The following is a 24,959-nucleotide window of genomic DNA, read 5'->3' on the forward strand; positions in this document are numbered from 1 at the left end:
TTAAGCCGCTGCCTTCGGCTCAGGTCATGATCCCTGGTCCTGGGTTCGAGCCCCACATCGGGCTTTCTGCTCAGCAGGGAGCCTGCTTCCTCCTCTCTCTCTGCCTGCCTCTCTGCCTGCTTGTGATCTCTGTCAAATAAATAAATAAAATCTTTAAAAAAAAAAAAAAAAAAAAGAACACCTTTGGTGAGTCTCTAGTCCTTCCCAGTGAGGAAGTACCACCTGACAGCAGGCCAGGAGAGCCTGAGATAATGTTTGGGTAATGTTTATATGCTTTGTCTTAAATAAGCATGGTGGCTCTGTGTGGGGCTGTGTATACACATTACATGTCCTATGAGAACAGAATAATTACTTCTGGAGCATCAGCATAGTCCCTTTTGCATTTAATGAAAATGGGAATTTAGCTTGCCTGGGACTGTGTGTGCTTTCCCTGGCAGAGCAGACAATAAAAGCCAAGTAGCTCAACTCTGATTTCTCATTGCTCTCTCCAAAAACAAGTGAAAAGGTTAAGTACCTCAAGGAGAAATGTACTCCCTACCTAAAACAAAGAGGTGTGCGGACCTCCGTGTGGCATACTCCCAGTATGAGGACTGTGAAGTTAGAACCTGTTGACAGAGGTTTCTGTTTCGCTGTGACTCATCATGTCTATTTGGTCGGGTCAGTTAGTATCTTTGTGCTTCAAGTTGCCTCACTGAAAATCCAGGCTAAGTGCCTTGAAAAGATAGAAAAAGTAATGTCTCTTAAATGCTTTGAGCTGTTTGTAAAGGTTGTATGCCTTGTGAATAGAAGATGTTATTTCATAGACTTGTTATCTGAGATCTTACCCACATTAATAGATGTTGTTAATATTTAAATCATGAGAGAATGTATTTTAACACCTGTCTACCGACATACAGACTGATTTATTATAAATGGGTGTAAGATGTTTTAAAATGAGCTGAAGTAGTGTGTGGTAGGTGTTGATGCTTCATTTTTTTCCCAATGAGGGAAAACTAACCAAGTAGAATACTAATTATGCACTCTAATGGACAGGACCGGGTAATAAAAGTTGTGGCTTTTCTTTTACTACTTTCTCGAGGTTATGTTTTAATGTCGGTAGTAATGAGTAAATACAAAACCTTATTTGTCAACCTCTAAAAATTAAGTTTAAAGAGCATATGTAGTGAGGTTCCCTCTTTTCATAATATTTTTTCATATTACTTTTTATGACATGAAGTAAAATGACTTTCCATCATACTTAGAATAAAATTTAAACACTCTTTACCATGGGCTAAAATCCTGCATGTTCTTTTTTTTTTTTTTAAGATTTTATTTATTTATTTGACAGAGAGAGAGAGAGATCACAAGCAGGCAGAGAGAGAGGGGGAAGCAGGCTCCCCGCTGAGCAGAGAGCCCAATGCGGGCCTCGATCCCAGGACCCTGAGATCATGACCTGAGCTGAAGGCAGAGGCTTTAACCCACTGAGCCACCCAGGCACCCAATCTTGCATGTTCTGATTGCTGCCTACCCTCCAGCTTCCTCTCTTCCCACTCTCCCCTTCATGGTTCTGTCACACTGGCTTTTTGTCAGGTCATAGACTCTACTAAGTTCTTCCCTGTTTCAGTGCCTCCGCTGGCTTTTTTATATGGCGAGATCCTCATTCCTCAGCTAAAATGTCCCCTCAGATTTTCCTTGTGACCTCCCTTTCTAAAAATAGATCCTTTATTCATTATCACCAAATCTATTTTTCTTTCTCACACATCACATTTAATTGGTCGATAATTCTTTTTAGCTCTGCTTTAAACTGTATCCGGATTCCTACCTCTTCTCTCCATCTCTGCCAGTGTAGTCCACGCCACCATCACCTCACCCAGACGACTGTGGCCTCCTCCCTGCTTCCATCTTTGTCTCTTGCAGTCTGTTTACACAGCGGCCACTCATCCTGTCAAAAGCTTTCTCTGGGTTCCATTTCACTCAGAGTAAAAGCCAAAATCTTGACCTTCGTAGGCCTTACACACAAGCTGGCTGGGCAACCTTAGAGCCCCTCTGACTTGTCACCGTCTCTGCCCCCCCCCCATATGCACTTTGTTTCCACCTCGTTGGCCTCCTTATTAGCTCTAGTCACAGCTCCTCCTAGAGCCTTTGTACTTGTTTTATCTCTGCCTGGAATGCTGGTCCTCTCGATTGATCAACGGGGTCATTTAGTCAGTTCCTTCACATCTTTTTTTTTTTTTTTTTTAAAGATTTTATTTATTTACTTGACAGAGATCATAAGTAGGCAGAGAGGCAGGCAGAGACAGAGGGAGGAAGCAGGCTCCCCGCCGAGCAGAGAGCCCAACGAGGGGCTTGATCCTAGGACCCTGAGATCATGACCCGAGCCAAAGGCAGAGGCTTTAACCCACTGAGCCACCCAGGTGCCCCTGTTCCTTCACATCTTGATTCAAATATCACCCTTGTCACAAGTTTAGCCTTCCACATCCACATTCTTCATATCCCCCTATTAGCACTTATCACTATCTTATATTCTATCATGTTGTTTCTCCCAATAGGGTAGAAGCTTCATGAGGACAGGGAATTTTTTTAGCTAAGTTCACACTTGTATACCTAGTGCCTAGAACAGTGTCTGGTATTAATCATGAATGTATGCATGCACTTATGAATGAAAAGTGTTCTATCCCATTGGCAAGTTTTATTTCTTTATTTGCTGTCTGGTTTCTCCCGTTAGTCTCTGGAAGTATCTGGATGACAGGAACTTCATCCATTTTATGCATGGTTCTATAGCTAAAGCTTAGTAGCATAGTGCCTAGCAATAAAAACATTAGTGTGTGAGTCAGTGCATACTAATAATACTTGAACTTTGTATGCAGCATAGTTTCTGAAGTCCTCCTTTTATAATTTCATTTGATGTTCACAATCTTACACTGACAGGGCCGTCTTCTCTCTAGACAAAAATACTAAGTATAGGGACCTTTAAAGTCACCATATTGAAAGTGTTCACCTTGTAAATGGTAGTCAGAACTCGAGCTCAGGCCTTCCTCCTCAGTTCAGTGCATTTCTCACTATGTTAAAGGGCCTACCATGCAACTTGCTATGCAAGTAAGTGTTTCAGTTACCTGTATTATTATATTAGTGTCCTTGTTTGTATCATTACATTTTTATTTCCAGGGTATAGACAAACAAATCCTGTCTTATGTACATAAATGCCTAAGATGAGAGAGAGTTGAAAAATGAGGTTCAAAATAGAAATACGGTTTTGTACTAAATCAAAGTATAAGCTACTGACATGTAATTACCTTAAAAACTGTCACTGCGCTGTTTATCTGGTTTGCTCATTTTGGAGAAGAACATGAAGAGAAGTAGGAAAAGAAATGAGAGACCTGGGGCTGTGTTCTTATTACTGGTGTATTTTTCCTTTTTTTGCCTTAATTTTTAGTCTCCTTAGGAGGCCAGGATCTGTAACACAAACTTTACTTTGATAGTTGAATTCATAGCAGTCAGATTTCATGGGAACTTCAGAGACTATTGAAAGATCTACCTATATTTTGGCTCAAAGGTCTCCAGGAAAAAAGTAGACAATGAGGGTATGAATTAAGTCCAATCCATGAGCAAGTAATTATGATGTTAGACATTACCATGATGAATGATCATTTCCGAACTAATGTATACTTCTCTGTAAAGTAGATCACTATTCTTCAGTCTTACAAGTAAGGGTACATAAGAGCACACATTACCTAGTAGAAAGACCCAGCTCAACAGAATTTTAAGTAGAACTCGGGTTTCTTTCTGTGCTATTCCACCTTCCGCTGGGATCTGACTTAAACTTTATGTGTTGGGTTAGGTCTTGATTCATTCTTATTCTAAGGACTGGGTTATATAAAATGTTGAAGTGAGATCATTTGCATTATCCTAAAATTCACTTGTCGTGCTAGATCTCCAACTTGCTGCTGAACTTGGGAAGACGTTACTGGATCGGAACACAGAGTTGGAGGATTCTCTTCAGCAGATGTACACAACAAATCAGGAGCAGTTACAGGAAATTGAGGTAATTTACTCATTAAGAGCATTACACTGGGAGTTGTGGCATGTTGCCGCTGTTGACCAATCATGTTCTGCTAAGATAGCACTTTCCAAAAACCATTGGAGAGGGTGGGGTGTTTGATTTCTATTTTCTTTGTGCTTTCACAATATACGCCTGATGAAAGAAATTTTTCTCTTCACCTTGGTGAAGTATACTAGAAGCAAATGGTCCAGTATTTACCAGTATGTAAAAACAATAAAGTTGTGAATATTATGCTTCCTTTTTTTTCTTTTAAGTGAATTATGTAATATTTCAGATATGCCAAGTGGGATAAGGAAATAATACAGTGAACACCTCTGCACCCACCACCCAGCTTAAGAAACAACTACCTGTACTGTTGAGGCCCCCTCCTTGTTTTCACTTCCTTCTCCAACCACTGCCAAACACCATCCTAAATTTGGGTTTAGAAGGAAAAATTTTTTAAGTTGTAGTACCTGGTTTCATAATGTGTTTAAACTTCTCGTGCCATTCAGAGAATTAATCAGGGATGCCAGGCAGGCTGTAGAGCATGCAACTCTTGATCTTAGGGTCTTAAGTTCAAGTCCTGTAATACGGTAGAATTACTTAAAAAAAAAAAAATCATAAAATGGATATCTCTTTGTCCTTGCTATGATCTTAATTTATTTACATTTTTGGTAGATTTTTTTAAATTAAAAGAGTACTTTTTCCCCTAGTTTAACAAACTAAAATGAAAGATACTAGATTAAGGCATTAAAATGCAAGATGTGGGGCACCTGGGTGGCTCATTCATTAAGCTTCCGACTCTTCAGTTTGGCTCAGGTCATGATATCAGGATTGTGAGATCAAGCCCCACATTGGACTCTGTGGTGGGCATGGAGCCTGCTTAAGATTCTCTCTCCCTCTGTCCTTCCCCACCCACCCTAAAAAAAATAAAAATTTAAAAAATAAGGCAAATTCATAATCTCAATATCCTTAATTTTACATAAGAGCCATATTTATGATACATGTGTACAGTAGATCCTCTCCCATCAGGATCTATGAATATAGCCAATGATATGACTGGCTCTGTGGGAAATAGACTTATAATTCTAGAAAGCTGTATCTTATGATATTAGTTATCAGCTACCATTTTTAGCATATTCTATATCAAAAGAGCATAGAACATGCCTACCCAGAATTGAATGTACAGTTGGCCAGAAACCTAAAAATACAGAAAAACCAGGCATTTTTAAAACTGTTAAAACTGGGACGCCTGGGTGGCTCAGTTGGTTGAGCAGCTGCCTTCGGCTCAGGTCATGATCCCAGCGTCCTGGGATCGAGTCCCACATCGGGCTCCTTGCTCATCAGGGAGCCTGCTTCTCCCTCTGCCTCTGCCTGCCATTCTGTCTGCCTGTGCTTGCTCTCTCTCCCTCTCTCTCTCTCTGACAAATAAATAAATAAAATCTTTAAAAAAAAATAAAAAAAAAATTAAACTGTTAAAACTAACCTAGTGTCATGTTGTCAAGGAATTCATCCCTGCTTAATGTCACAGCCATAAAGATTTCATAGAGCAATAATCCTAGGGCATATACATGAAGACTATCGGATACTGTGAGATACATCTATTTGTTTCCGGGTGGAAACAGTCTTAATACACTGTATTGGTGTTTTCTGTCAAAGCACCTTAAATCACTATAACTGATACTTATTTCAGAGTATCTCCCAAGTATAAGTGAGAAAAGTACAAATATTTGCATACATAAAAGAAAGATGCCTATTTGTTACCACAGGAGATCACAAATACAATTCCTTTATGATCTAAGTTACTTTTTTCCTAACTGCCCCCACCCCATGGTATTGAGGATGATTAAACAGTTAAGACAGATTGTTGACATTGGGAAAAAATCGACAGATCTTTGATATTCTCTAAATCTACAAGTACCAGGGGCGCCTGGGTGGCTCAGTCAGTTAAGCATCTGCCTTCGGCTCAGGTCATGATCCTGGAGTCCTGGAATCGAGCCCCCGCATTGGGCTCCCTGTTTGGGGTAGGGGGTAGGGCGCAGAGAGTCTACTTCTCCCTCTCCCTCTGACCCTTCCTGTTCTCGTGCTTGCTCACTCGCTCTCTCTCAAATAAAGAAATAAAATCTTTAAAAAATAAATCTACAAGTAACACAATACCATCTATTGTCTTCTATAAGATGTTGCAAAGTATAATGGAAAAGTGGTATCCAGTTCAGATATTAATGATTAAATATAAATTTAAGTTAAATATATGTATAAGCCATTCAAATAAATTCAGCCTGGAATATTCTGGCACCATTTTCTTGAATCTCTTGTTTCCATAATAGAGCATGCCATCCTCTAGTTCATAGATCATTGTAGCATTCAACATTTTACTCTTAATCCAAAGCTGTGTTTTGACTGAGAACAACACCTTCATAGGTTTCTTCTCTGTCATTGCAATTGGCTTTCTTCTTTATTTTTATGAATTACTTTATGAAAGTCAGTGGGGATGAGACAAAATGGGGAGATGAAATGGCAGTGCTGGTTAAGCATGCTTACCAGCCAGAGGGATCCCTCCCACCCCATCACCACCACCACCAAACTGGCCTTATTGCCTGCTCAGGTCACAGATTTTTCTGTGCAGACTTACAAGTCACAACATAAACTTCCAGTAGTCTAAAACAAGGAAAAACTTGATGCTCTTATAAAAGGAAGCAGACACCCACAGAGCCTAATTCCCTACTAAAAGGTGACCCTTGCATTATGTGTTTATCATTGCGAACTTCAGGAACCCTCTAAACTTTATAAGGGCTCTTTCTTTAATTCAAACCTTATGTCAGTTTTTTTTCTCTTATAAGAAAAGTTTATATTGAAATATGTGTACAGAAAAACAGAAATCCTAAATATATAATTGAATGAGTTTTCATGAAGTGTACTGATGCAACCTACACCCAGATGAGAAATGAGAACATTATCAGCTCTGCCTGTCGTCACTCCCGCTAACCAGTATTCTAACATCTTGAGTAGTTTAGCCTGTTTGAACTTTACCACTTGTACAAGTTTAAACTAACTTTTCAGATTGTTTATTGGGACTTTTCCTTACTAGAAAAGTAATACATGATCATTTTTTAAAGTTAGGCAAAGATAACAGTTGTAAACCAGAAAGTCAGTCCTTATCCAGCCACCCAGAAAAATTTGGAATGAGACAATCCAGAAGAATGCTACTGGAACAAACTACTGAGAATGGATAAAGAATTGTGCAGAACTGGTGAAAATACTAGGATAAAATCCCCCAAACTGTGACATTATAGAAATAGACAACCAGGAAACTGTCAAGGGCATTTTGTAAGAACTACAAATGTGCTTTCAAAGACTGAGTGGGTTTCAAATAATCCTCATAAAAATTGATCAGTATTTTTTTTTAGTGATTTTTTTTTTTTTAAAGATTTGATTTATTTGAGAGGGAGAGAGAGCGCGCATGCACAGAGAGAGAGAGGGGGAGAAGCAGGCTCCCCGCTGAGCAGGGAGCCTGATTTGGGGCTTGATCTCAGGACCCTGGAACCATGTCCCCAGCTGAACGCAGATGCTTAACTGACTGAGCTACACAGTAGCCCCAGTTCCGTTTTGTTTTAAAGGTTTTATTTATTTGAGAGAGAACAAGCGCACAACCAGGGGGAGGGACAAAGGGAGAGAGAGAAGCAGACTCCCCACTGAGCCCCGCTGTGGGGCTCCTCTGTCCCAGGACCCTGAAATCATGACCCAAGCCAAAGGCAGATGCTTAACAGACTGAGCCACCCAGGCGCCCCTTAGTAATTGCTTTCAATATAAAAAAATTTAAACTATTGAAAGTAATGATTGGCTTCAGAGATGCCTATAGCCTGTGTGACATTATTCACTGTTGGTCTGACCATCTAATTTTTCAAGATCCCAGAGCAGGTGTTTCTCTCTTGGATGAGGAGGGAGGAGAGAAGCTTTGGAGAGTAATGAGATCTGACACCATCAGACATGATCGGATTCTCTTAAAGATTCCTATAATCATGTAATCGAGCCTCCAGCCTCATGTTTTTGTTGCGTCTCTGCTTGGAAGCCTGCATTATTCCCACAGGACTTGTCACTCCTACCACGCAAAGCAGTCTGGCTTTCAGGACATCCCTGGTTTCAAGAGCTTATGTCTTCCTTGGAAATTTTAAAGCATTTTATGCTTCCTTTACTGCATTTATCAATATTCTACTGTATATTTATTGATCCGTTCCAGGCCCTCCACCCATTTCCCATTGCAATGTTGAAGGCTGTTGCTGTGTTTATCCATGGTCTTTCGCACATAGTAGATCATCAGTAAATACTTGGTGAAATCCGTTGGTTTGTTTTTTTTTTTTTTTTTCTTTAAGTAGGCACTCTGCCCAACATGGGACTTGAACTCATGACCCCGAGATGTGAGAGTCACATGCTCTACTAACTTAGCCAGCCAGTTAACCCCTGAAGTCTGTATCTTAAGAGAGGAACAGATGAACAGTTTGCAAAGCACTTCTAATGATTCCTAAACTCTGGGTTTGTACCTCTGGAGATTTTTTAAGGTGATGGAAGGAGCTTTGGCTTCAGCATTAGGGGATTCAAGTTTAAGCCCTCAATTCTCTGGCAAATAGCTAGAGACGTTCGGCATGTAAATTACCTCTTAAAACTGTGTTTGCTCTGCTCTGTAATGGTGATAAGAATGCTTTCGCTACTTTCGCACAGGGCTGTTCTGAGAGGATGAGGTTATGTCAGTGTTTGTATTTTAGACAGTATACATTGTTGCACAGCTGATCCATGTTATAAGAATTCTAATAATGAAAGAGTCTTAATTCAGAAAAAAATAAATCTTTTCAGTTACTGGGAAATTGATCTTAAAAAACAAGCCAAGCTTTGAATAGTGAGATTATATTATAGGTGGTTTTTATTTTCATATTCATGCCCTTTTTTCCCCCCTTAAATTTCCTACAGGGGAAATATTTTAACCAGGGAAAAGAGGTTTTTCAAAGGTAATATGAAATATTTCTTGAGTATTGTAGAAGGTCATTTTGATACTAAATTTATAGGATTTGGGTGGTAATCCCTAATATAAGGATAATCCCAACACTGCCTAAAAGCCAAATTTCCATTCTATTCCTTATGTGTTTTTAGTTGTGTTGTGTCTCTCTTTTCCTGCATTCCTGGTCAGGGTTCTGCAGTTACAAGTAGGTGCTGATATAATCTTGCTGGCCTTTCTTTTTTAAAGGTTTACCTCAGTTGTTAAGGTGACCTGTTTATAGCTTTTGTGCATAACCTGAACCTTGTACTCCTAGTCAAGGTGGCACTCCATGCAAATTCCAAGACACATGTGTGTAACTCATGGAACTTAAACTTTGATACTCTTGCCTACAAAATTGGCACTTTTGCCTGTGTTTTTGCTGCTCTCGTATTCCCCTCCTCATGTTTTGTTCAAATGTCTCCCTTGCTGCTATTTACTATGACACGTGTTTTTGTACTTGAGCAGTTTTTGGCACTTGCCTTTTGGGATCTTGGCAGTCCTGTCAGATTCATTTGAGGCTGTGTATCAAAGATTCTAAATGGAGAAAACCAGAACATTAGAAGTGTATCTGTGCCTTTAAATGAAGGATAGAAAATCAGCGAACCCATTTCCTTCTAGATTCAGGAAGAATTTGATAAATACTGATTTGAAACTTTGGAAGCCAAGCTTGCTTGCTTGCTTGCTTGCTTGCTTTATTTATTTATTTATTTTATTTTTTTAGATTTTATTTATTTATTTGTCAGAGAGAGAGAGAAAGCACACAAGCAGGCAGAGAGGCAGGCAGAGGGGGAGAGAGAGAGGCAGGCTCCCCGCCGAGCAAGGAGCCCAATGCGGGACTCGATCCCAGGACCCTGGGATCATAACCTGAGCTGAAGGCAGCGGCTTAACTCACTGAGCCACCCAGGCGTCCCGGAAGCCAAGCTTTAAAGCAGTGTCTGCCGACACAGAGTTCTGATTCTCTGGCCCTATATCAACACTTGATAAGAAAGCTAGTAATTTTTCTTTTAAGTTGCTGACCAAGTTAGTCAGACTTCTTTGTTAGGTAACCTATTACAGATTCTTGGAGGAGTAAAGGGCTTTTCTGATTCGTTTTGATTTAATAATAATATTAAACTCCTACCATGTGAAAACAAGCTTCCTGCTATTCTTTAGGTTGTCCGTAAAGCCAAGTCCTCTAAGACCAAAACCTCACAAGCTCTTTGTAGGTGGTTTCATTGTGTTTTTATTACAGGTTTACATATCAAACGAGGGGGACTTAACTATAGTTTTGTTTTTTTAATACACTAGTCCTCCCCACCTCCCCAGTTTGTGGTTGCACTTTCCGCAGTTTCAGTTTTGTGGTCAGCCCCAATCCAGAAGCAGATGATTCTCCTTCTGTCACATGGTCGGAAGATCCTTGGTGGCTTCACACTGTGTCACAGCGCCTGCCTCACTCACCTTATCTCGTCACATGCTGTTTTATCATCTCACATCATCACAAGAAGTACGGCACAATGAGATCTTTTGAGAGAGACCACATTCACATAACTTGTATTATAGCATATTGCTATAATTGTTCTATTTTATTAATTTCTTGCTGTGCCAAATTTATAAGTTAAACTTTATCATAGGTGTATATGTACGTATAGGGGAAAAAACATAGTTGTATATTTAGGGTTCAGTGCTATCCACGTTTCAGCCACCTCCTAGGGGTCTTGGAATGTATCCCCAGTGGATAAGGGGGGACTGCTGTAGCCCTTTGTACTTTATTTGAACATTTACTCGTTTCCTTTATATTGGCTACAACTTTAATTTGAACATTATATATTTAAAAGGGGGCAGTGGGGGGCGCCTGGGTGGCTCAGTGGGTTAAGCCGCTGCCTTCGGCTCAGGTCATGATCTCAGGGTCCTGGGATCGAGTCCCACATCGGTCTCTCTGCTCAGCGGGGAGCCTGCTTTCCTTCCTCTCTCTCTGCCTGCCTCTCTGCCTACTTGTGATCTCTCTCTGTCAAATAAATAAATAAAATCTTTAAAAAAAAAGGGGGGGGGGCAGTGGGGCACCTGGATAGCTCAGTTGGTTAAGCGCCCATCTTTGGCTCACGTCATGATCCGAGAGTCCTGAGATCAAGTCCCGCATTGGGCTCCCTGCTCAGTGGGGGGCCTGCTTCTCACTCCCTCTCTGACTGCCACTCCGCCTGCTTGTTCTCTGTCTCTATCAAATAAATAAATAAAATCTTTTTTTAAAAAATAAATAATAAAAGGGGGCAACAGTTTGGGGTCCACATAATAGCTGGTAGGAGTTATAAACGTCTTTCAGGTTACTGGGAAGTATCTGTGCCATGGGAATAAATACAGAGAAGTCTATAACTGGGGCAAGAGGGGAGGGAATTTGTGACTATTAGGACATTTCCCCAAGACGGTTATAACCAAAGCCCTTCTTAGAATCTTTCAATTAAGTCTGAATATTTCAGCCATCTTGGTTGTGGTAGAGAGCATGATAAGCTGTTGTGAATAGAGGTGTAGAAATTGCCATTTTGGGGTGCTTGGCTGGCTCGGTCGGTAGAGCATGTGACTGTTAATCTCAGGGTCATGCATTCAAGCCCCACATTGGGGGTGGAGCCTACTTAAAAGAAAGAAACTGCCATTTAGCCAATATTTTTTTGAATCCCTACTATGTGTTAGGAATTGTGCTAAATGGACTAAAGAGAAAAGAGGCTTCCTTTTTCAAGGAGGGTTAGAAAGACTGGACACTGACAGGTAAGCATTTTGGTGGTTTATTGTGCTAACGGTTTTGAAGGAAATTAATAAGGTGCCTTGGGCGGGGGGATGCTGCTTGGGTGGTCTGGAAAGGCTTGAAGAGGTTACGCTTGAACAGAGGCCTAAAGGACAATCAGAGTTCTTAACCATTTTTGTGTCATAGATCCCTTTGGTTGCCTGGTGAGGTCTGTGATAATCTCCTTAAAATATGTAGAATAAAAGGGAATCTGTTATATTGAAATGCCTATCAAAATATTGAAAAAATAAATGTGTGATATGGTAATTTGTTTTGTTATTAATATATTAAATACCCAGATCTAATTGTCAGTCTAAAAACTAATTTCAAATAGTGATGAATGTAACCAATAAATCAAGATTTCTGCAACCACTATCAAATTATATGAAAATACCTGTGATTTCTGTTGGCGATGAAGTCCTAGGTACCCCATCATACTACTGATGGCTTGTTGCCTCCATTCAAAATCAAAGGAAGTGCTAAATGTCAGAAACTAGAGAAAAATGAAGATGTAACTTCTCCCTCATCCAAATTCACAGATGCTCTCAGTTCTGTCTGTGGACCGCAGGTTGAGAACTGCTGGATTAGATGGAGCCAGCCAGGAAAAACACATCCCCGAAAGGAAGGGGGAGCTTGCTTAGAATGAGGCAACTCCACAATTTTAAGGTAAAGGTACACCGAGTGTAAAATAAGGATGAATTAATAGCTGCTTGGTGAAGCTGGAAGAGCCACCTAAGAGACAGTTGGGAAAATATTAATTTACTCTGAAACACAAGTAGATGATAGTAAGGCATTATTGGGGTTCTTTTAGGTATGATTAAAATTGTAGTTAAAATGAAAAGTCTTTTCTCAGAAATATATGAATTATATATTTGACTTAAGATGTCTTAGATTTGCTTTAAAATGACTGGATATGAGGAGAGAAGAAAAGTAGAGATGCAACAAGATTGATAATTGTTGAAACTGGATGATGGATACGTGAGGGTCCGTTAAACCATTTTTTTCCCATTTATGCGTTTGGAATTATCCATAATAATTCTAAAAACTTTAGTTCTTAGTAGATTAAAATCAGCCATCTGTAAAGAGTCCATACTTGGGTAGACTGAGGAAGCCGCACACAAGGTCAAGACAGCTAGTGTGTTATTGCAGGGGTGTGTGACTGTAGGAACGTATGAAGTGAAGCTTGTAAAGAAAGCTGCTGGGACATTTATAACATCACTTCATCTTAGTGAAGAGCTGCCGCCAAACTAAGCCCTAAGGAGGGAAAGAGTAAACATTAAGTTTAAGAATCATTGTTGATCCAAGTGAATGCTGATGCCTCCTAGACCCAAGAGAAAGAGGCATTAGTTTGGGGAAGGGGAGACACCCAGGATTTTCCATGTCCAAGATCAGCATTTTCTCTAATAAGTGTGATCCATGGACCACTTGTACTGACATCACCTGGGGTTTTTGCTAAAAATGCAGAGAGTTGGCTCTATTCCAGTCCCACTGACTCAGAATTTTAGGGGAAAGGGGCCCAAATTCCTATAGCTTAATAAAGCCCCCAAATAAATCTTAGCACACTGTTTTCAAACCATAACTATAGTTAAGATGACAATAGCTGTGTCTTACTGAGCAGTTTTACCATATGCCCATGCCATGCTGAACCCTTCACACAACTGAACCTTACAGCTACCCTTGTGAGGTAGATGATGAGGAAATCTTGCATGAGAAAAATTAAGCTACTGGCCAAAGGTTACCTGGTTAGAAGTGGTGAAGCAGAACTTCAAACTAAAATCTCACCCCAGAGCCTATGCTCTTAGCTATTGCTGCCTCCCACCGGGCTCTTTTCTCTGATCCTGTGCCCACCAGAAGTTTTCTGTGGGAACTGACCTCTTATCTGCATTCTACGAGGTAGATGTATCCTAAGAGGATGTGAATATTCTAGTCACTGGGCAGAGACTGCTCCTGTCGTAAATTAATAATTAGTGTCTGGTCTATGCATTAGCCTTTTTTCAATTGTTGTGAATCCGTTCCAAAGAATACTTGAGACCTATACTTGATATAAAAGTAGCCTGTGTGGGACGCCTGGGTGGCTCAGTTGGTTGAGCAGCTGCCTTCGGCTCAGGTCATGATCCCAGCGTCCTGGGATCGAGTCCCACATCGGGCTCCTTGCTTGGCGGGGAGCCTGCTTCTCCCTCTGCCTCTGCCTGCCATTCTGTCTGCCTGTGCTCGCTCTCTCTCCCTCTCTCTCTGACAAATAAATTTAAAAATCTTTAAAAAAAAAAAAAAAGTAGCCTGTGAAATTTCTGAACTTATTGTATGTATCCCTGTACTCTAAACCTTTGTTCCTAAGAGATTGAACACCTTCCCATTAGTGACAGGAACCTGCTATGACATTGCTAACCAGAGGGCAGGATTAAGGACCTCCTCCTAGGAGAAGCTGGTGGGTACTGAGGGAGAAGAACACACATGCACAAGCTTTTACAGGAACTGTGGTTGGTGTGTGCTCACTTCCCTTATTTAATACTTTAAGTCTTATAAGATAGGTTAGTCATTGAACCGCAACCTCTTATTTTCAATTCTGAACCCAAAAGGCTCTGTAAAACAAGATTACTTTTTTCTTAAGCTTGCAGCAAATTCATTTAGCAGCAAACCCTAACCTGAACTGATGATGTGAGCCTGTTTATAATCCTTATTCATACTTTTCAATGGAGAAATATTAATGTCAATTACAGGGTGCTGCCCTTACCTCACTGTGAGGATGTTTCAAAGTGTATGGTGTATGTGCCATATTGTCTTTCTAAAATTTAAAGAATTTTCCAAAGACTTCTTTGGCCCCAAGAGTTTCAGATGAGAAAGTTGAAGTTACGAGAGTTGTGTTTTCTCAACACGTTGCTACCAAGTTAGATAACTAGATTTTTTAAAAGGTCCTATAAGGTTTTTTTCAAACTCTGCTACATTGTCTTTTAAAGAGCCCACTGAAAATCATTTAGCACGTTCTTTGAAGGCAGTCTGTTAGCTTTGCAAATACAGTTGTACAGTTGATCCTTGACAACACAGGTTTGAACTGTGTGGGTCCACTTACACAAGGATTTTTTTTTTTTTCTGATATAGAACAGTAATGTAAGAGTCTCTTATGGTTTGTCTCCCTCCCGATCCCATCTTGTTTCATTTTTTTTCCCCTCCCAACCCCCAACGATCCCCCCCAACCCTGCCTCTCAAATTCCTCTTAATCTCACAAAACAAACTGAGGGGGGTTACTGGGGGTGAGAGGTAGGTATAGGGTGGCTGGGTTATGGACACTGGGCAGGGTATGTGCTATGGTGAGCGCTGTGAATTGTGTAAGACTGATGATTCACAGACCTATCCCCCTGGGGCAAATAATACATCGTATGTTAATTTAAAAAGGGGGGGGGTGGGAAGAACAGTAGTGTAAATGTATTTTGTCTTCCTCATGATTTTTTTTAACGATTTATTGTGTAAGAGAGAGCAAGCGAGCAGTAGCAGGGAGATGGGCAGAGGGAGAGGGAGAAGCAGACTCCCCACTGAGCAGGGAGCCTTAAGGGGGGTGGGGGCGGCTCCATCCAGGAGCCTGGGATAATGACCTGAGCCAAAGGCAGACACTTAACCAACTAAGCCACCCAGGTGTCCCTCCTCATGATTTTCTTAACATTTTATCTAGCTTACTTTATTATAAGAATATGGTATCTAGTTCATATAAACATTCAAAATGTGTTAATCAACTGTTTATGTTATCTATTTCCAGTCAGTAGTAGGCTATTAAAGTCTTGGAGGAGTCAAAAGTTATATAAGGATTTTTGACTGTGTGGGAGTTGGTGCCCTTAACCCCACATTGTTCAAGAATCAATGGTATAGTTGTATAAAAAGCTCCAAGAAAGATGTTGTTGTTGATGTTGTTGTTGTTGTTGTTTTTAAGATTTATTTATTAGAGAAAGTAAGTGGGAAGGACAGAGAAAAGAGAATCCCAAGCAGACTCTGTGCTGAGCATGGAGCCCACTGCAGGGCCCAATCTCATGACCCTGAGGTGACTACCTGAGCTGAAACCAAGGGTTAGACACTTAATGGACTGGGCCACCCAGCTACCCAAGACATGACTTTAAAAACACTTTTCTTGGGGCAGCTGGGTGGCCCAGTCCGTTAAGTGTCTGATTCTTGATTTGGGCTCAGGTCATGAATTCAGGGTCATGAGATTGGGATCCACCTTCAGCACAGAGTCTGCTTAAGACCCTCTCTCCCTCTAGCCCTCCCCTGTGTTCACGTGCTCACTCTCTCTCTCTCAAATAAATCAATCTTAAAAAAATAAAAGTCCTGTTGGGGCATCTGGGTGGCTCAGTCGTTAGGCGTCTGTCTTTGGCTCTGGTTGTGATCCCAGGATGCTGGGATCGAGCCCCACATCAGGCTCCCTGCTCAGCGGGAAGCCTGCTTCTCCCTCTCCCACTCCCCCTGCTTGTGTTCCTGCTCTCGCGGTCTCTCTCTCTCCGTCAAATAAATAAATAAAATAAGTAATCTTTATAAATAAATAAAAGTCACGTCTTTGGGCACCTGGTTGGGTCAGTCAGTTTAATGTCTGACTTTTTGGGTCTTGATTTAGGGTTGTGAGTTCAAACCCCACACTGGGCTCCACATGGGCATAAAGCCTGGATGGATGTGTGGATGGAAAGAATGAATTTAAAGCCATGTCATTGTTCTGTTGTCACGTGATCATTGGTGATGGTTCAGACCTACCTTTTTACCTCTTTATAGTCGTGCTCCAGAGAAATATTATGAATATTTCATTTGAAATAAATACTGTGTTTCATTGTCTTCTGGTAGAGTTGAGTAGGAGAGGGAATCAATGTAATTTAACACTGAGGCATGAAGACTGTGATTATTTCCCTTTATCCTTGGCCATTTAGAAAGGAATCTTAGCATTATCAGAATAAATAATCTGGCATATTTCTCATGGATAAGGAGGATTATAGTGATAACACTCTCACAGTATTAAAAATAAGAATCTTTGAATCATAGTAAGCTAAATATCTCTTTCTGCTTAAATTAATGTTATTTTCCCCATTTTTGGGTCCAGAATGGCTCCCTGGGAGAAAAAAATTGGATTTTTTTTTTCCCCAGACAAGAAGTCATCTAAAATTCTCTACTTTAGGCTTTCTTAATTCTGTAAAACATGATATTTTTGCTTAAACATTAATCATGTTCCATTGCTTTTTCTCTTGAGGGATTTTCAGTCTCTTTACATTTTCTTGTTGAATATTAGTTTTATACATGTATTGTGCTTTGTAAGAGTAGACTAGCCTCATGATATGTAGGATGTTGGTAAGCATTAAGGTAAGTAAACATGTAAAGGATGGCCTGTACTTATTTCCTATTAGACAAGTACTTTAACTGGGATTTAAAGTTTTTCTTTACATAAGATAAACCTGTGGCATTGTGGCATAATGAAAATCATGTATTTGATCTTCATCTCCAGCTCCTGGCACAGAGCTTCTAAAACACTTGGAATTCCCTAAGTGATAGGATGGGAATTGGTTGCCAGAAGGAACACAACCATGTTATTAGAGGATTAGACCATCAGTCCAACCCCTAGCCTCTGGGGTGAGGGGACAAGGGCTGGAGATTGAGTTCAGTCACACATGCCTATGCAGTGAAGCTTCAGTAACCCCTGCAACAAGGAGCGCATGGATGTGCTGGGAGGGTGGTGCGTCTGGAGAGGGCCTGGAGGCTCAGCGCTCCTCTCCACGCCTGTCCTTGGCCCTGTGCCTCTCTTCCATGTAGTTAACCTTTTTAATAAAGCAGTCAGTGTAAATAAAGTGATTTCATGAGTTCTGTAAGTTAATGCAGTGAATTATTGAACTTGAGGGGAGATTGTGGGAACCTTCAGTTTTGTAGCTGATTGGTCAGAAGTGCAGGTGGCTTCTGGGTCTTGCACCTGGTGTCTGTGGTGGGACAGTGACATGGGACCGAGCCCTTCTAACTAGCCCTTCTAGTAGGGCGACTGCAGGCAGGTAGTATCAGAATTTAATTGTAGGATACCCAGTTGGTGTCGGAGAATCAGAGTCAGTATTAGAGCACTGTAGGTATTTTGTCTGTTTGATGTATAACCTGGTTGCAATCCTTTTCTCTTACAGTATCTGACCAAGCAGGTGGAGCTTCTACGGCAGATGAATGAACAGCATGCAAAGGTTTATGAGCAATTAGATGTCACAGCAAGGGAACTGGAAGAAACAAATCAAAAGCTAGTTGCTGACAGCAAGGCCTCACAGCAAATGATTCTGAGGTAAATCTTCTAGAACCCATTGAGGAAGCCCTAGGGGGAAGGCATTTAGTATAAACTAGAACAGAATATGGCTGTAGTGGGTTTCGGTCAATAGGGGGTACGGTTTAATTTAATTCTTTATGGAGAGTAGAGATTAAATAGAAGTCTTTTCCAATTAAGAAAGCCCAGTTTGAATGGCTGGCAACTAATCTCTCCTCACTGCTGATGCCCTTAATTTAACATGATAAGCAGCAAATGGCTTCTCTCTGTTCCTCACAGTCTGACGGAAACAATCGAATGCCTACAAAACAACATTGATCACCTCCAGAGCCAAGTGGAGGAGTTGAAGTCATCTGGCCAAGGGAGAAGGAGCCAGGGGAAATGTGACCAGAAATCGGCACCCAGCTTCTCGTGTCTGAAAGAGCTGTACGACCTCCGCCAGTAAGAGCCTGCCCTTTTATGGCACTGATGAGCAGGGGGGTATCTTGTGTCCGTGACACATCCTGGACTTCAGTAGATTGAAAGGACCCTTTTAAGAAATGCCACTTGAGGGGCGCCTGGGTGGCTCAGTGGGTTAAGCTGCTGCCTTCGGCTCAGGTCATGATCCTAGGGTCCTGGGATCAAGCCCCTCATCGGGCTCTCTGCTCAGCAGGGAGCCTGCTTCCTCCTCTCTCTGCCTGCCTCTCTGCCTACTTGTGATCTCTGTCAAATAAATAAATAAAATCTTAAAAAAAAAAGAAAAGAAAAGAAATGCCACTTGGCAATTAGACTACAAGTGGTTTGAGCAAAGCCACTTAGACCTCCAGCTGGTAGAGTTCTTGGGTATTAGTAATTCTGCAAAAACTTATTTTTGGAGGTCTTAGGAGTATTCATTTCAGTGCTTTTCATGTTAAGTCTTAGCTAAACTAAGGTGCAATGCTTCCGAGAGACTACAGGTTTGGGGGTTGTGTTTCACATTAGAGTGGAAAAAATCGAAATTTCAATGAGACAAGCTTTTTGCCTACAGAAATGCCTTTATAATGTAGAGTTAAGAGACTGAATATTTAAGAACTGCTCCTTGAACACCTAGTATATGGCAGGTGCTGTGCCAGACAGGAGGAGCAGCAAGTAAAATAGAGCCAGTTCCTGCCCTCATATTTCCAGTCTCAGTGAGAGGCAGACACAGATCATCACACAAATAAGCACAGTTAAAATTACCAACAACTCTGCACAGGAGAGCTACTGGCTTCTGGCTCTCGACCTTGACTGTTCATCACGTCACTTTGGAGTTTTTCAAACAGCAATACCAATGAGTCCCTCAGGCCTAAATCAGGATCTCTAGGTGCCGGTGAAAAGCTGCCCTGGTGATTCTGATGTGCAGGCAAGGTTGAGAACCACTGGGTCATTCTAGTTTCCTTGACAGGTATCAGCCATACCTCCGGTCTTTGCGAATGGGTGTTCTGTAGTACTTCTAATATTTATTTGTTTATTTTAAAGATTTTACTTATTTGTCAGCACAAGCAGGGGGAGCAGCAGGCAGGAAAGAAGTAGGCTCCATGCTGAGCAAGAAGCCTGACACGGGGCTCAGTTCCCGGACCCTGGGATCATGACCTGAGCTGAAGGTGGACGCTTAACTCACTGAGCCACCCAGGTGTCCCTCTGTAGTACTTTCAATGGTTAAAAAAAAGAGTCACAAAAATTATGTTTTCTTACATGTGTTTATTTGCTAGCCTTGCACAGTTACGTTTTAACCACTGCTCTTGTGCAGAAAAGGCAAAAAATCGATACTGTCACAGTTCCTCAAAAATACGGAGTTGAAAAAAAAAATTAATCTCCCTCTTTTCATTCCCAGTTGACCTGTGTATCACATATACCTTTTTTTGGTAATACATTCTTTCAACATTTTTCTCTCAGACACTTTGTGTATGACCATGTGTTCGCCGAGAAGATCACTTCCTTGCAAAGTCAGCAAAGCCCCGATGAAGAAGAAAATGAGCATTTGAAGAAAACCGTGACGATGCTGCAGGCCCAGCTGAGCGTGGAGCGGCAGAAGCGGGCGGCCATGGAGGAGGAGTACGGGCTCGTGCTCAAGGAGAACAGCGAGCTGGAGCAGCAGCTGGGCGCCGCGGATGCCTACCGGGCGCGGGCGCTGGAACTGGAGGCCGAGGTGGCCGAGATGCGGCAGATGCTGCAGTCGGAGCATCCTTTTGTGAATGGAGTCGAGAAGCTGGTGCCAGACTCTCTGTTCATCCCTCTCAGAGAACACGGCCAGAGCCTGCTGGAGGAGATGCTCCTGCCTGGGCCGGAGGCGCACAGAAAGCCCCTCAAGCGCAGCAGCAGTGAGACGGTGCTCAGCAGCCTGGCGGGTGGGGACATCGTGCGGGGCCACGAGGAGACCTGCATTCGGAGGGCCAAGGCCGTGAAGCAGAGGGGCATCTCCCTTCTGCACGAGGTGGACACTCAGTACAGCGCCCTGAAGGTGAAGTACGACGAGCTGCTGAAGAAATGCCAGCAGGAGGAGGACTCCCTGTCCCACAAGGCGGTGCAGACCCCCAGGGCTCTGGCCAGAGACCTGGCCGGGACCAACGCCCAGCCCGAGCCTGGTGCCAGCAGCTGGGAGCCGGCCTCTGCCACCCCAGAGCACGTCAGTTCCCCCACCACCACGGCCCCTCCGGAGTACAAAGCGCTCTTTAAGCAGATCTTTAGTTGCATCAAGAAAACTAAGCAGGAAATAGATGAACAGAGAACAAAATACCGATCTCTTTCCTCTCATTCCTAATTCAGCCTCCAGCTCTGCTACTAATTTGTCCCCTTCCTTTCACCTCTCTCTCCCAATCCGACAAGTGTTTGGTACTGCTGTGACGTTGGCCCCGTCGCTTGCTTTATTTAGCAGCTGCGAACAGCAGCAGGGAAAGAAGGTGGCTGCCAGTGTCCGCTCGACAATCCGGGTCCATTTACGCTCCTCAGGAAATCCCACGACAGACTGGCCTCTGGCTGGCGCGCTGATGAGGCTGTGATTCCTTGAAGAGTCCCAGAACCAGGGGACAGTAGATCCATGCTCCTGAGGGAAGCAGGCCTGGAGTTCCTGCGGCGCATTGTAGCTGGTGTGGGGTATATAGGGGCGAAAGGGCAGAGTCGAAACAAAACTAAGGCAACTCCTACTGCCTCCTTCTCAAAACCGTGGAAGTCAGGTGGCTGCCAGACTGAAGTAGCTTTCACAAACGCTGTTGGATACTGTGAACTCATTAAGAATGTCCAGGAGAAAGCAGGGGCCTAATCCAAAATAAATGGCATTAACAAATACTCCAAGCCTTGAGTTTTGTTACGTCTGCTACCAGTTGAGCTGTGACCGACAAGTAATCATAACGCATCTAAATCCAACTGAAACCAAACCAAACTGAAAGGCAAGCTCTGGTTTGACCAAAGCCAGCTTGTTCGCATAGGCCCTAGAGGGCCTCCTTCCCTCCATTCAGATGTTTTTACTCAAAGCTGTAGTGGGTAGCATAGGCAATTATGTAAATCATTCTCAAAGTCAAACTAAAGAAGCAAGAGGAAACCCCTCACTCCTGTGTTGTTGTCCGAGGTGGGGAAGCTGACTTGTGGCTATAAGCTGCCCTTGCTCAGTTCCTGTGGTTCCTGGAAATGTTTTTGACTTGCTGCAGAAATTCCTGTCTGCTACTTTACTAAACAGTATTGTCCCGTGGGAATCCACTCCTCTTCTCACTTGTGTACTTTTAATTTAAAACTATTTAAAAGAACTGAAGTTCCAGTTATTGTATATTATTTTTCTAAAAACCAAATAAAACTACCTATGAAAATGAACCAAATGGGTCACTTATTTTAAGCTGAAGCCTTTTTACTGTTATAACCAACTTTCCATTTTTTTTCTTCCAACACATAGCTCTGAGATTTGATCATAATTTATTTCCATTTTTCCCCCACTTGGGATTCTCATGTTAATATGTTCATTAGAATAACTATATATGATTGAAAAATACTTTCAAATGTATATACTTTATATATAAATGTTCACTGTTTTAGAAATGTCAGACCTGGTTCTGAATTAATAGCATTTGGCTCAAAACATTTCACCATTTAATCGTAGGAAAGACACTTCACAATATTTAAACATTAAAATGAGCACTGAATCTAAGTTTTGTTTTCATTTTGAGAAGCAGTATGAGGAGTTTGTTAAAGAAAGTGATCTTGTTGTCCCTGACCTCCCAGCTCCTCCCCAGGATCAACTAGTTACCAGTTTCTTGTATTTTCTTGTATTTTCATTTCTTTTTTTATTTCTTTTTTTTTTTTTTTTTAGTGTATTTTTTTCCAAAATATTCTCTGCATACGTTAGTACATGAGTGTTTCTATCAGCCCATATTCTTAAAAGCGTATACACCATCAGCTGCTGGCACTATAATTTCCATTTTCACTGAACCGTGTATCTGAAACATTGGCCATCTACAGTCTTTATGGTAGTGCGATGGTATTACATCTGTGGATAGAAACTCCACATGTACATTTAATCAGTGGGTATTACTGAGGAAAGAAGGTGGCTGCTGGTGTCAGTTCTATAATCCAGTTCTGTTTAAGCTCCTGAAATCCCACGACAGACTGCCCTCTGGCTGGCGCACTGATATGTATGTGTGTGTGTGTGTATCACATATCACACACATACATATGGTATATATATCCATATATAAGAATCCATTTAAGTAGTCCCTGTATCTTCGGCCATTTATGAATCTAGAAGATAAAAATCATCAGAAGTCAAGTAAAAGATCGTATTTTGCTATGACCGTCTTCCAGGTTACTGAGCCCCCAGCTCCCAGCCCCCACCAATATGGGAGGACACCCAGTTGCTCCCACCTGTGCCAGTAAACTTTCTGACTCTTATGAAACTAATGGAAGAAAATTGGGGTTTCCTTATTTAAATTTCATTTATTAAGGTTCTGTTAAAGGGCCGTGTGTATTGTCTTCTGCCTATTTTTCTTAAGAGCTCTAGCATTGAGGGAATTCATTTTATAATTAGGAATTACAAATATTTATCTTAATTTTGCTTTATTGGCATTTTGCCAAGCAAAATTTTTGTGGTTCTATTAATCCTTTAATTCATTTTTGTGCTTAACAGGTATTTGATCCACCTGAACTTCATTTTTTTCTTTTTATTGTGGTAAAAATACACTTAAAACAATCACCATCTTAATCATTTTTGAGTGAATAGTAAAATGTTATTAAATTCACATCCTTATGCAACCATCCTTACCATTCACCCTCATGACTCTCTTCATTTATTTATTTATTTATTTATTTGACAGAAGGAGAGACAGCGAGAGAGGGAACACAAGCAGGGGGAGCAGAAGGGGGAGAAGCAGGCTTTCCGCTGAGCAGGGAGCCCAATGTGGGACTCAATCCCAGGACCCCAGGATCATGACCCGAGCCAAAGGCAGACGCTTACCAACTGAGCCACCCAGGCACCCTGACTCTCTTCATTTTTAAACATGAAACTAGGCCCCTTTAACTCCCCATCCTCCCATTCTCCCCTTCCCCCATCTGTGGCTACTACCATTATACTTCTCTGTCTTTATGATTTTGTCTAAGTACTTCACAGAAGTGGAATCATGGAATTTGCCTTTTTGTGATAGGCTTATTTCACTGAGCATAGTGACCTCAAGTTTCATCCATGTTGTAGCATACTGAATTCTTTTTTAGGGCTGAATACTATTCTGTATGTATGTGCCACATTTTTTTTTAATCCACCCATCAGTGGACACTTGGGTTGTTTACATGTTTTAGCTGTTGTGACTAGTGCTGCTATGAACATGTATGCACAAATACATCTTTTGAGATCCTGCTTTCCATTCTTTTGGATATATACTCAGAAGTGGAATTGCTGGATCATATTGTAATTCTGTTGTTTTTTTTTTTTTTAAGATTTTATTTATTTATTTGACAGAGAGAGATCACAAGCAGGCAGAGAGGCAGGTAGAGAGAGAGGAGGAAGCAGGCTCCCTGCTGAGCAGAGAGCCCGATGCGGGGCTCGATTCCAGGACCCTGAGATCATGACCTGAGCTGAAGGCAGCGGCTTAACCCACTAAGCCACCCAGGCACCCCTGTAATTCTGTTTTTAATGTGTGTGTGTGTGTGTGTGTGTGTGTGTGTGTGTGTGTTTTTAAGATTTTATTTATTTGACAGAGCAAGAGAGATCACAAGTAGGCAGAGAGGCAGGCAGAGAGAGGGGGAAGCAGGCTCCCCGCCAAGCAGAGAGCCTGATGTGGGGCTCGATCCCAGGACTCTGGGATCATGATCTGAGCTGAAAGCAGAGGCTTTAACCCACTGAGCCACCCAGGCGCCGCTTTTAATGTGTTTTTTTTTTTTTAAAGATTTATTTGAGAGAGTGCATGTACAAGCAGGGAGAGTGATAGGCAGAGGGAGAAGCAGACTCCCTGATGAGCAAGGAGCCCGACACGGGGCTCCATCCGAGGACCCTAGGATCCTAACCTGAGCTGAAAGCAAATGTTTAACCAGCTGAGCCACCCAGGCGTCCCTCTGTTTTTAATGTTTTGAGGAAACTTCATCATACTATTTTGCACAGTGGCTGTTAACCATTTCGCATTCCTATTACAGGGCACAAAGTTTCCGATTTCTCCCCAACCTTGCCAAATGTGCTTTCCGGTTTTTGATAGAAGCCACCCTAATGGGTGTGAGCTGGTATCTTACAGTTTTGATTTGTACTTCTCTGATTAATGATACAACTTTTGATGTGCTTGGCCATTTGTATATCTTCTTTGGATAAATACCGGTTCAAATCCTTTGCCCATGTTTGAATTTGTTTTTTTCTCTTGATATATATAGATATAGATATATAGATGTAGATATCTTGATATATATATATATATATATATAATGTGTATATATGTATCAATGAATA

General features: G+C 41.6%; 1 protein-coding gene across 1 annotated transcript in view; it reads left to right on the plus strand.

Annotated features, from left to right (window-relative positions):
- Positions 1-21,853, plus strand: part of LOC111162293 (cerebellar degeneration related protein 2) — a 27,023-nt gene extending 5,170 nt beyond the window's left edge. Inside the window, exons 2-5 of the mRNA XM_022526600.1 lie at positions 3,909-4,021; positions 17,925-18,073; positions 18,332-18,493; positions 19,946-21,853. Of these exons, the coding sequence (XP_022382308.1) occupies positions 3,909-4,021; positions 17,925-18,073; positions 18,332-18,493; positions 19,946-20,810 (1,289 nt within the window). The 3' untranslated portion in view covers positions 20,811-21,853. The remainder of the gene's footprint in view (positions 1-3,908; positions 4,022-17,924; positions 18,074-18,331; positions 18,494-19,945) is intronic.
- The last annotated feature ends 3,106 nt before the right edge of the window (positions 21,854-24,959 follow it).

Source organism: Enhydra lutris, unplaced genomic scaffold (assembly GCF_002288905.1).
Source record: "Enhydra lutris kenyoni isolate GAN:26980312 unplaced genomic scaffold, ASM228890v2 scaffoldscaffold90, whole genome shotgun sequence".
Lineage (NCBI taxonomy): Eukaryota > Metazoa > Chordata > Mammalia > Carnivora > Mustelidae > Enhydra > Enhydra lutris.